Here is a 12837-nt window from a genome sequence, read left to right as displayed (position 1 = left end):
TGAGGGCAACTGTAGGCCCCTAAAATCATGAGTACCCTTTAGCTACATCCTTGTATGAATCTTGCCTTCGAAAGCGCTGCACGGTGGAAGACTAACCACTGGATATGTCAGAAGAGCCTTGATATGACACTCAGCATGTGAGACCCTCTCAAAAGATGTGAACTTGTAAAGGCTCTCACCAGAGTTTGACATGACTGGCTTTTTTTCTTCACCTCCTCCTCAAGGACTTCGCACTCCTTCCTCTTCCTGCTGATCTCAGTCTCCTGAGGGAGAAAATAAAATAAATACTGTTAGATGGATAGATGGATTCAATTTGCTGCTATAGATGTGGCCTAATGCAACTGCCTCTCTTCAGGGAGGCCAATGCGACATAAGACACAATCTGTGTATGTATGCATGTGTGTGTGAGCTTGCGCTCGTGTAGGAAATAGTAGCACATTCTCCGAGCCAGTGGACCCTTATACATCATCTAGCTATAAATAGCACCGTTCTCTATAGCACAATGTTGCAATGCCACCAGCGAAATGCATGTCTAAAAGTCACTATAAATACAAATCCACTAAAAGAAAAATGCATGCACACAATTCTTCTAATGGACACATGCACATTCATTCATATATATATATATATATATATATATATATATATATATATATATATAAATATATAAATATATTTACACTTTTTAAATGCAACATTTTACCATCAAAATATTTCTGTAACAATTTGATGTTACATTATTAAATAACATAATTTTAGTCTGGTTATTAATTAGTCATGTGAGGCCATTTGGTGCTACATACATATGGTCTTTTTGATTATTCATTTATCATTTTATATTTAAATTTCACATTAAATATTTATAGTTTCAAAACACAGTTTGGTCTAAATTATAGATGATATCTAGTTATACTTTTAATAATATTCTTTCAAATTATTATTAAATGAATAACTAACTGTTTTTTATCAATATTTTGGTCTAGCTATATTGATAATTATTACCATTTTAATATTTGTATTATGCAATCTTGCATTGCATACATATGATTGGTTGGTTGGTTATTCGTTTATCATGTTATACTCATATTATAGTAAATATTTACCATTTAAATGTGTTTGGAACCATTTGGTCTGGTTATTCTATTATATTCATATATCATGTTACCATCTACAATACATTCTGGTGTAAATAAATAGTAGTACTTCATCTTAAAATAGTAGCTTTAAGTGTGATGATGAGATGCATTAAAACACAGTCTTGCTCTATCTCTATCATCTGTACGCAGCTGAAGCAATGACCTGTGTTTTGTCGTCATGTCAGCAGACCTCATACATGACCGACAAGGATCGACTCGCGATGCCATTCCCCACTTAAACCCCACCGTGACACGCACATACGCAAACACACATTATGGGATCATAGGTAAAGTAGAAGTATATTTCCTGCACTTTGACAGTATCTGTCAATAGCTAAATGACTTTAAATGGCCATGTGTGGGACTGTGTATGTATATACGTGTGCCGGCTACAGATGGTCATCCCATCCTCATGATGGGTATATATCAGTCTCGAGAGAGGCTGACATAAGCTGCGTGTGAGTGAGTGTCTGTGCACACGCAGGTATTAGTGAATGGCAACATCCATCCTGCTGAGTGACACCTGGGATGGGGAGATAAAAGACCCAATTTTAATAATAAACGAACATCCATGAGGATGTATGGTTGGATGGATGGATGGATGGATGCATGGATTAATGGATGGAAAAGCCTGTGTTTGAAAAATGCTAGCTATTCAAACCCCACGCAGACGAAAAAAGCATGTGGGAACAATATACATAATAAAATTAACTTGTCTGTATAAGCAGCAAAATTTTATATTTTTACTGTATTTATCTGTTTAGGCCATCTAAATATTTGGCATCATTACTTGATTGCCATTAATGTTCTGTAATTATTTTTACAGGATGTAACTAATATTGGCAAGCAGCACGTTTATTTCTAGCCTATTATATCGTAATGCAGAGCATCTTTATGAACAATATTTTCTGAATCCTCATTTATTGCAAAAACTGCATACAGACAACGTGGGCTGAAGACATCCATATTTCCAAATTTAATAGCTTGCCAGAGGTTCAGGTCATCTCCTTTCATTCAGATTACACATCTCTGCAGCCCTAGCAAAAAACTATTTGCAGATGGCCTCCATAACTAATAACTGGCCTTTTTTTGTTGTATCAGTGTCACTTGATACTTCACAAATCATTCTAATATGCTAGAAATATTTCTTTATATATGTTAAAAACTGTTGTATTTTTGGTTAAACCAATTTCTTTCAGGAGTCTTAAAAGCTGAAGTAGAAACATTATAGTAAAAAAAAAAATCAATCAATCAATCAATCAATCAATCAATCAAATAAAATAGTAACATTAAGTGTCTTTTCTGTCACCTTCGATCAATTTAATGCATTGTGGAATAGTATTTCTAAATATATATCTTGCTTTCTCCAAACAGTATGAACAGTAGTGTGCATCTAACATAAAAAAATACCAATTCTGATTGGCTGTTTTTATATTTAATAAATGTTTTGTTTACATTATACAGTACATTTATGTGTACTATGTATATTTAGTATGTATATTAAAATACCCCCACATACAATATATATGTTGAAAATATATATGTTTATCCATTACATATAAATACAAAATCTATACATGCATGTGTTTGTATTTATATATACATAATAAACATACACATTATACGCACATGTATTAGGTATTAGGTAATCTTTTAATATGGATGTGATTAATCGCGATTAATCATTTGACAGCATGTGCGTGCGCGTGTGTGTAAAAAAACATCCCACGTCCTTCTTCACCTAAACCTGAAACACCGTCACAGGAAACTAACCTTCACTATCCAGTGCAGTGTATTAACGGGTTACAGATCACACAGCCTGTGCTTCTGGTGTATGTTGTAGGGCGAGTGTGTTTAGCGTGTGCTCCTGCAGTTACATAACACGACTTGGCACTGTGGGTCTGTGATATGCCAGAGAGTAATGGCTGTATCATTCTGCAGTTTGCCACTGCATGCTCTTGTTTAGCGGAGCACAGAGTTACGTAATATAGATTGGCAGCATAGATCTGGGGCGTGCCGGCGTTTAATGGCTGTTGTAGAGCAGTGGGTAACTTGTCTCTGACATGGCGGTAAGTGTTAGTATGAATATTTAACATTTCATCAGCAGCCATTTGTCTTAAAGCGCAGCGCCGATGTTCATTTAAAACCCTGCAGCCTCGCGTTCAGCCCGGCTCGGCCGACACGGTACATCGATACAGCGCACGCTGAGATTAAATGGACGGAGGGAGAAACCCATGCAGTACGACGATCTATCAGGCCTAATCAGCCTTTTATATAATGCCTTTACTCTGACGCGTTATCCGTATCATCTTCCCATGCTGTGTAACACTGTTCAAAGCTGGGCAACCATCTGGAAGCTAGCGTTAATTGGTACCCCAGGTACGACTTTATTTTGACCCCTTATGAAAATGCACATCAGACAACTAGAGCAGATCTACATGATGGAATTTCCGCTGATGGGCAAACAATTGAAAGGTAGTTGCATATAGTTTTCATCCAATCATATACTCCTAAATGTGTAAATAAGATTAATGAAAAAAAAAATTGACTGAACTAAAATGAAATGTTCTTGGTATTTTTAAATGGAAAATATGGTTTCATATACATTTTTATTCCAATGTGTTTAAAATGTAGTGTGGAATACACTGACAGCATTTGTATCAAACTAAAATATGCCTTAATGTCACTTCTGTGTTCAAATTTGAATTCAAAATGTAGTATATTAGCTTTAAATGTAATTTTCAACAAAGCAAATCAGTTATTACATTCTTATTACATGATTTAGAAAAAAAAAAAATTGAACGTTATTTTAAAGTGTACTTTTTAACTATATACTTGTGTGTTAAAAAATATCATTTTAAAATGTTTTTAAAAATAGATTTGATAAATCAAGATTTCTTAGATTCAATACAGTTAAGCATATTCTTTCTCTAAGGTGACATAATTATGTACTAAACCTTGATAAGGTACAGTTGAACAGCGTGAAAGACACAACAAAACAACATATGGTTAATGACTTTTGGTTGAGAATCTCAAGCATGAAAAGCTCTGACTGCATCACTTACTTAAATGATTATAAAAGACGAGTTCTGCTCAAACTACAAAGCGCAGCGACTGTTACTAGAAAATGCTAATCGTGTAGCGTTGCACTCATTTGTTTTCCCCAGTAAATAATAAAATCTAATTCTCAGTGTGTCGTTATTAAATATTAGTTGTTTAAACGTCTTCATATAGTTGTAAATCGACAGGAGAGCCGGTACACTCCACTCCAGACACAACACAACTGCAGACCATTTAGAGCGAAGCCAACTGACTCACAGCTAAAGAACAGCTTTCATGAAAACCCTTAAGATAATAAAACCCTTAATTATAAGGTTAAGGGTACCCTTGGCGAAACGTAGGTTGCGAGAAGGGTTTACTTAAGGGAAGTTAAGGCTGTCACAGTGTTGCTACAAAGTCCTTAGTAACTATTTCACCTTGATAGATTTAAGGAATCAAAAGGTATCAGTTACTAATTAATATTCATTTTATTTTTGTAATGCGTTATATTCATCATCTTCTTGTCCACCCACCTGTTACATTTACAACTAGGTGTTTGCAGCCCCAAACATGGGTTAATTTTTACATTTGGGAAATCTTCCATCATTGGTCAGCAGGGGGCGCTTCAGAAAGAAAGCCTTTTTTCTCGGTAACGGCTGAATACAAAGCAACACAGAAACAGGCAGCGCTCCTTTATTTGTTTGTTAGGTTTGTATGTTTTATATGTTCTACTTATTGTCAGATACATATTTATTGAGTAACTACGGCAACCCCGGCGCCCATTGCCGTATGTTGCCAGAAACTACTGTAAGACTCTTAGGTTTAAACTCACTTAGAGTGAGTTAAGATGTTTGTTGCAACGCTCTTAAAGAAATCCCTTACCTCAGGGATTTTTTTCCCCTCAGGGATACCCCTAAGTCAAATTACTTAATGACTTTCATGCAACCGGGTCCCGGTCACCAACAGTACAATATATTCCCACATCAAAAACGGCAATTGAAAAAAATCATCGGCTAAATTCGCATGACACATACGATATTTATGCAGATATGGACTTCGTGCAGAATTTAGTGCATGTACATGGTGGTTATTTCATATAGGTTATATTTGCAGCAGCAGTGTTTAGTACGTGCTCACAGTAGCATGTTGTGGATGTAGGATGCCGCAGCAGCAGCATAGCAGATCTATTCCACCAAGACTAAACACTTTGATATTGCCATGTATAATACTACGCTAAACTCAGAGAGTTCTCATGAAAGTAGTAACCTTAAATGACAAATCAACCTCTGACACACTACACTCTACACTCAATGAAATGCAAACTACCCCCAAACCTACTTTTTCATGCACAGATAAGTGAGATCACACATGCATTCATAAGCATGAGTCTGTTTAACATGTCTGCCGGCTGTTGTCCAGACACACTCTAATCCTCCTCTCAGCTGCTACCGATCACAGATCATTGGAAAAGGCCGACTGAATTACATAACGTCAATGCTTCACTCGACGCTAGACACAGTCTGACTCATTACAGAGACGGCAAACGTACCATACTGATGAAATAAAAGCATAAATGTTTTATAGGTGCATTAAAATCACAGTAAGAAGGGTGTGCTGCACACAAAATTGTGTCTAAAAAAAAAAAAAGCTAAATCTGACAACACCTCCCTTTGGAGATAATCTGAGACACCCTCGGTGAGAAAGTCAATTAATAAGCAAAATGCTGTTTTTTAGGAAAAAGCTTCCTTTTAAAGGGCAGAGTGAGTGTTCGAATTATACATTTATGAAACAAATATCTGCGTCCTGGATGACGCGAGGGTGAGCATATTTTATGGTGAACATTAGATTCATTTTTGAATTAACTGTTACTGTTTTTCCGTAAACATTTTTTTACATAATATAATATTTTAGAGCTTGGCACAACATAAAAATGTATATTCATCATAAATACGATCATGGTTTTAAAAGATTACATTTTAAGTTAAATGATTTTATTAATTTCCTGTTCAAATTGTAAGAAATAACACGTATCATCAGCGTACAATTCTCCACACCACAAACTGCCAATCATTCCAGTCATCCTACTACCTGTCCACTAGATCTTATTCCATCTCATCTCCTTTAAGCTATTTCACACATTCCTTCACACCAGTGTTTTCCCTCAATGTTTAGACTCATAGGCTCATGTTACCAGACCACATCAGAAACCCACTGTAAACCCAGCTCTTTTAGAGAACTACAGACCAGTATCCCTTCATCCGTCCTTTCAATAAAAAAACAATTGAACTAGTTGTATTTACCGGAGCATCTGCCTTTCTCACACCGACGAATCTCTCACACAGAATTTGTCAGACCACTTTGCTAAAACTGCCCAGCCCTGCAGATTTTCTTTATGCAACATTAGAAAAATCAGGCCCTTTCTTTCGGAACATGCTTCATAACTACTGGTTCAGACTCTTGTTTTGTCCAAGCTGGACTATTGCGGTGCCGTCTTGGCAGGTCTTCTAGCCAGTTTAATCAAATCTCTACAATTAATCCAAAATGCGGCTGCAAGATTAGTTTTAATGAACCAAAAAATGCACGCCTCTACATCTGTTCACCAATTTGCACTGGCTACCAATAGTTGCTCGCAAAAAATTCAAGTCATTGATGTCTGCCTACACTGTAACAAATTACTCTGGAGGGCGTTAAATAGAAGTTAGATTTTACTCAACTATATTAGTTTTAGTAATAGCAAGTAAAACATACAATAATGGGTTAATTCTACCTACTATTTGTTTACAGTAATATTTGCAACACTCAAAATATTGAGTAATATATACTCCTAACCTATAAAATAGTCACTGACCCTGTCTGTTTTCAGCACACAAACATTTCATTTAGCCATATATACCATTTGTTTACTTTTTAATAAAGAACAACACCACTTTACTCTCTAACAAATGCACTGTATCCTATTTCTATCGTAGCTACTTGTTATTTTGTATTTATTATAAAAACGTCCACCTAGCATTCTCTATTCTTTCTGTATTCTTTTGACTCGTTTAATTTATATTCTTTTTTAAATACCCTCTAACATTATCATTCCATGTTCTATTATATCTATTGATATCTATTCCTGGGTTCCGATTGGTCAGCAGCGGTGTTTTATTCACGATACAGCACGGCTACAGCGCTTTAGCCGACGGTGTATCAATAATCAAGCAACCTTAGCATTAAGCAAACAGCTTTAAAACTGTTGCGTGTATTATGCATTACGTATTTCCGCAAAATTAAATGTCTGGTATTTATTTAACGTTGGTTCTTTCATCTTAACTTCTGAGAGCACGGCCTTTCCCTGAAAGCTTCTCATGCAGAGATATGTTGTGCGTGTGTCTTTGCGAAATTCTGCAGTTTCCGATGAGAGAAAAGAATATTGCGGTATCCATTGGTTTTCTGTTTCAGGTATGATTATATATGGCCTTATTTCTAGCGGTTTACACCGTAACGATGCTTGCGATCGCAAGCTACGCCTTGAAGTCTGTTTTGAAACTAAAAGACAGAAAACAGACTTTTTCCTCATGCTGAGAGAAGCAGAAAAATATCATATATACTAATTTTAAAAACCCGATACAGCGGAAGATAAGCTATTCTCTGTTTTTATTTAAGCTCCATTAGATGAGGTGTTTGGAACATTCTTTTGACGTTTACTGTTGCTGTCAGGAACTATTTTTTAGTTCCGCTTCGCGTCGTGCCTAACAACGCCCTTCAGCCGTGAGTTATTGACCATACAGCACAGCCTCTTGTACCTTATTGCTTTTTTTTTTTTTTTAATTTATATTAAAAAACAACAACAACAACTTGTACTGTTGAGCTGAGACTTGTCAACACTTACGTGTTATTGCTCTTTTGTTGATTTTGATTGCTTCTATTGTTCTCATTTGTCAGTTGCTTTGGATAAAAGTGTCTGCTACTTGACTAAATGCAGATGTAAATGTGCAAATTAGCTTTATATTAAAACAACAGAAGCTATAGCATGTCCTAATTTAAATCAACTCTTCTTTATAAAGAAATTATGTCACATATACACACACAACAAAGACAGAAAGTGCAAATTTATTTAGTTTTTCGTCATTGGAATTATGTTATTTAAAAAGCCTTTTTAATATCTGTCTTTAATAAACAAAAATACCAGCCCCTGTATACTGGGAAAATATAAACTATCATGCACTTATCAAAATAACAAAAAAGTCAATTTAACATTTAAAACGCTTTAATGACAAAAAGCAATGTCATTGGATAGTGCAGTTAAATGAGCTATTTTGTATTTATATTATATTTCCACAAAGAAATAAGCACCGGCTTTATTAAATATTCTCTAAAGCTCACTTGAATTTGTTACTTTGTCACTTTAGAAGCCAATTTAAGACGTACCTCCCTACTGACTCTGCAATGAGGAAGCATGCTAGTAGTCTTTGGCTTCAGACACAACCTCTCTGATCTCAAGTCCCGATTCTTAAATGAAGACAGGTGCTTCTCCCAGGGATCTAAAAAGCTCTTGATCTCATCTGAACAGGCCTAACATATTCACGCACACACACTCAACGCTCTCTGTCTAAGATCCACTTGATCTTTTTCATAAAAAAGCCAAACTAAATGTTTGTTTTTAGTTCAAGTATGAAACTACTCACTGAAACCGGCCTCAATGGGCTAAAAAATAATTACAAAAAAATTGACGCAGACTAATTCGTGAAATAACCTCGAAAAATGTTTGGATTTTGACCTATTTGAACAATTTGAGTGCGGGAGTAAACCAAATAAAGCCCCGTTTACTGCGAAAGCTAATCTTTGCAGCATTAGCAGGTACCTCCACAAAGCACTGCTACCCAAACAGCACATTAACAGCAAACATGAGTGACGTCTATGTGACAATATGACACTCAGTTTTGTATCTCTAACAAACACAACCAGCCTTACCTCTGGGATTATACAGATTAAGGGAGCGAGGGCTGAGATTTGAGCGCGTTAGTGACTCAGAGGGGCTTGAGCTTTGCTTTGAGTTTAACTGAGGAACACAAAGACAGACCCGGCCAATTAAGGTAATGTAGTGGAACGTACACACAGCACATCACAACTGAAATTACAAACACAGTCCCCCTCTCTCTCTCTCTCTCTCTCTAACGCACACAGTGAGTAAGAAAAGTGCTGAGGAGGCGCCCCTGCAGAGACTCGGTGGATAACAAATTGCTTTATTTTCTGGTCTGCACACAGATTGGACTGCAGGCGTAGCACGGTTCAAAACAGCCTCTCCTTCCCTCCACACACACACGCACGCACGTCTTCCTTCTTCACTGCTCATATTCCATCAGTCCTACTTAAAATAAAACTTCACCATTAATCTGTGGACGGTCATAATAAATATAATTCAACAGTCAAGGAAGTCTCAATTTGCACACTTCTCCAAGCATGCTTGAATGGGGGTGAGAATGTCCATAATTTTTAATTTGTAAAAACACTAATTTTGCATGCTCTACTAATGTAGAGTAAGAATTGGCATTTAGCCATCGAGCTAATTTATTCATGTAAATTGTAAAATCGTCATTATTTATTCATTTCTCGTCATCTTTCTTTAAAAAAAAACTGCTTTTGCAATAAAATAAGGATTTAACTGGATTTGTTTTTTTCGGTAACAATTTGTTAATAAGATACACTTATTAGTAGCTTATTAGCATGCATATTACTACAATATTAGCCATATTAGTGCTAATTAAGCACATATTAACGCCTTATTCTACATCCCTAATCTTACCCAATACCTAAACTTAACAAATACCTCACCAACTATTGATAAGCATCAAATTAAGAATTTATTCAGGGAGAAGTCGCAATAACAAGTGTTAGTGTTTTTTCTCATTTTTGTGGTCCAAAAGCAGTCTATTTTCTTTGGCTTTTTTCAAACACTATGGCGAGGTGTGCAGCATTATTTGTTGTGCTGATCTGTAGTAGAAACTCACCAATAATCATTTTGTATTTACATAATAAGAGTAGTAACCTTTAAATGAAATAGATTTTTTTCTTTTCTTTGTTTATAATAGTGTTTATGCTGCGTACGTCCAGTAAAATAATAGCCTGCTAATTTAAATCTATAGAAATGAGGCCTTCGGGCATTAGGATTAATTCTTAATTAATTAACGCATCAGGCATTTGCATTCTTTGCGATCACAAGATTGTAAAACCGTGGCGAGACTGATAAAACAAGAGCTCAGTGTGACCACTGATGTCATTTTCTAAGAAGGACTCAAAAGATCAGTATATGACCTTTGACATAATACTTTCAGATCTGGGACACACTAAACCTCATATACCTCTAAATCTCATATACCCTATAGTGCCGATCGCATTGGAAAACAGGAAGCAGCCAACTTCCAATGTGACATGCTCAGGTTCAATCTGATTGGCTGGGAAACTAGTGTCTGGATCAGTGGTTCCACTCGAGGAATCAGGTGTCTGCCATGCTTTCATCCAGCGCTGTCAGTCACTGCACAGCAATCAAGACCTTCTGAGCAGGTTGTTCTTACTGTCCCAAGGCCCTGAGGAGGCATGCCATTTCAATCTAGCTGAGAGCAGCATGAGATAAAGTGCTGGACAGGGTGAGCCAAGACAGACACAGCGGAAGTGGCATCGAAGAGGCATTTATTGGAAATGCATATAAAAACACATTAGCACAGGGCCCAGTGCTCACAATTAACCAGGATGCCTATTAATAACATATTGGCTGTTTATTAGCACTTATAATGCACATGTTCTGAATGACCCTATTCTACATACATAATCCTGAAAAATTAACATAAACATTAGTAGCCGGAAACCATATCCCAGAAAAAAGCAACTTGGCTATTATTACACTACTGTTGAATTTTCTGTATTAATATTTTTTCATGTAAATTTGAAAAAAAAAAAAGACAAATGCTATACTAATGTAAGAATTAGCATCTAAGATCTGTATCTAAGATTACGTCTTGGTTAAACATGATGTTGTGGTCTCTATCAGGACCGCAAGGACATTTTTTTTAAAAAAAAGCTTGTCATCATTTTTTTTGCATTTCTATTAAGGATTTTGCGTTTTTTCCGATTTTTGTGGTCAAAACTGTGTGAACTTTCCCCTAATACACTCAGCAAGAACATATTAAATTGATCTAAACTGCTAATAAACACTTCTGGATTGATATTTTGTTTTCAACCTTGATGACAATCTGCTTTGACAAAGGTTTTATTACTACAATATTACTATATTGCTGCGCTTTCTATTTTAAATCAAATAGCCTTGGTGGGTACCAAAAAAAAGAAATAAATAAATGAATAAATAAAAATCTTACTGACACCAAACTTTTGAGCAATAAGAATAAGATATTTTGAGGAATCTATGAAAATATATGCCCTCTAGACTTTAGAATGTTTGAAAACAAACACACACAAAATAACTTTTCGGTCTAAACAGTCACAAAGCCTTGTTTGCATCAGATGAAAACATACACACAGGCTCTCAGCTTGGTTACTGTTGACATGCTCACTGGTCCTTATCTGAGGATGAAGCAGGAATGTCAGAGCATTCGCGGTCCGCTCCAGAGCGTTCATAAACAAGAAATCAACAAACAAAGTAAACACATCAGATGACCCGTCACAGGTCTGACATCTCACTCAGACCTCAGCTTGATCTGACTTTGAAATCGAGCATTCAAACTGTTTCTCCTTGAAAAGAACGAACGGAAAAAGTAGACGCAAAGGACAGAGAAAAAAAAAAAAAAAGATGTAGGTTAGGGGAAGAAAAGAACGATGACAGACAAACTTGACCTTTCTCTGCTCTTCACTTGATTCCTCAATTCCAGACACAGCACCCAGACAATCACATTTCCACTTCCTCCCCGTCTTTAAGCTACGACGAAGCCGAACAAACGCAGAGAGTATGTTGTTTTAGAAGATAATAACATTATGTCTAGTGAATTATGAATTAAAATATGTCATGACAGAAAACAGAGCGCAGAAGGATGAAAGGCAGTCTTGTGTACGCTTTCCGCATCCTGGCAGCTGAACATGCCCAGCATTTGCCACCGACAACTAAATATAGCTTCAGTCTGAAATAGCAGCTATGAGCATCAGTGTGATGCTGATTGGACAGACAGTCATGATGACAGCGGAGAAATTACATCAGACGACTCGCTGCTCGTCAGCGTTACATAGCGATCACATATGTTCATTCTATGTCAGGCCGAACTGCAATGAGATCGCAAGTGTCATACGGGATACTCTGTCCTGTCTGGGGAAGACGTGCTCTGCCAAGACAGACCTTTATAAAAATGCTTCAATTAACGACATTGACTTCAGGCTTTGGTTTGCATTGGTGGACTGTTTGATCACGATCAGACGAAATCTGCATTTTCTGAAGGAAATAACCCTAATAATATAAGGACAACTTCAGCGACAAATTCACACGCTTTAATTATTATACATAGCGATATATTACAACCCTGAATTTCCGGTTAACTCCAGGGTGCAGCGAAGACAGAAAAATGTACAAAACTACACAAAATTGCTTTGATTGCTGAACAATGCGCAGAAATGTACGAGTACTAGTACGAGGGATTTCAATACAATGCTGCCTGGCAGAAAAAAAAAAGAGCTATTA

General features: G+C 36.4%; 1 protein-coding gene across 32 annotated transcripts in view; it reads right to left on the bottom strand.

Annotated features, from left to right (window-relative positions):
* Positions 1 to 12837, bottom strand: part of LOC122350471 (RIMS-binding protein 2-like) — a 104042-nt gene that overhangs the window by 57031 nt on the left and 34174 nt on the right. For all 32 annotated transcript variants that reach the window (XR_006251602.1, XR_006251603.1, XM_043246969.1 and 29 more), the window contains exon 3: positions 180 to 263. Coding sequence is in view for 30 of the 32 variants with exons in the window: in XM_043246969.1 (XP_043102904.1) it covers positions 180 to 263 (84 nt within the window). In the remaining 2 variants the exon portion in view is untranslated. The remainder of the gene's footprint in view (positions 1 to 179; positions 264 to 12837) is intronic.

This window comes from Puntigrus tetrazona, chromosome 8 (genome assembly GCF_018831695.1).
Source record: "Puntigrus tetrazona isolate hp1 chromosome 8, ASM1883169v1, whole genome shotgun sequence".
Taxonomy (NCBI): domain Eukaryota; kingdom Metazoa; phylum Chordata; class Actinopteri; order Cypriniformes; family Cyprinidae; genus Puntigrus; species Puntigrus tetrazona.
Note: the sequence above shows the minus strand (reverse complement) of the source record. Positions and strands in the feature narration are given on the sequence as shown.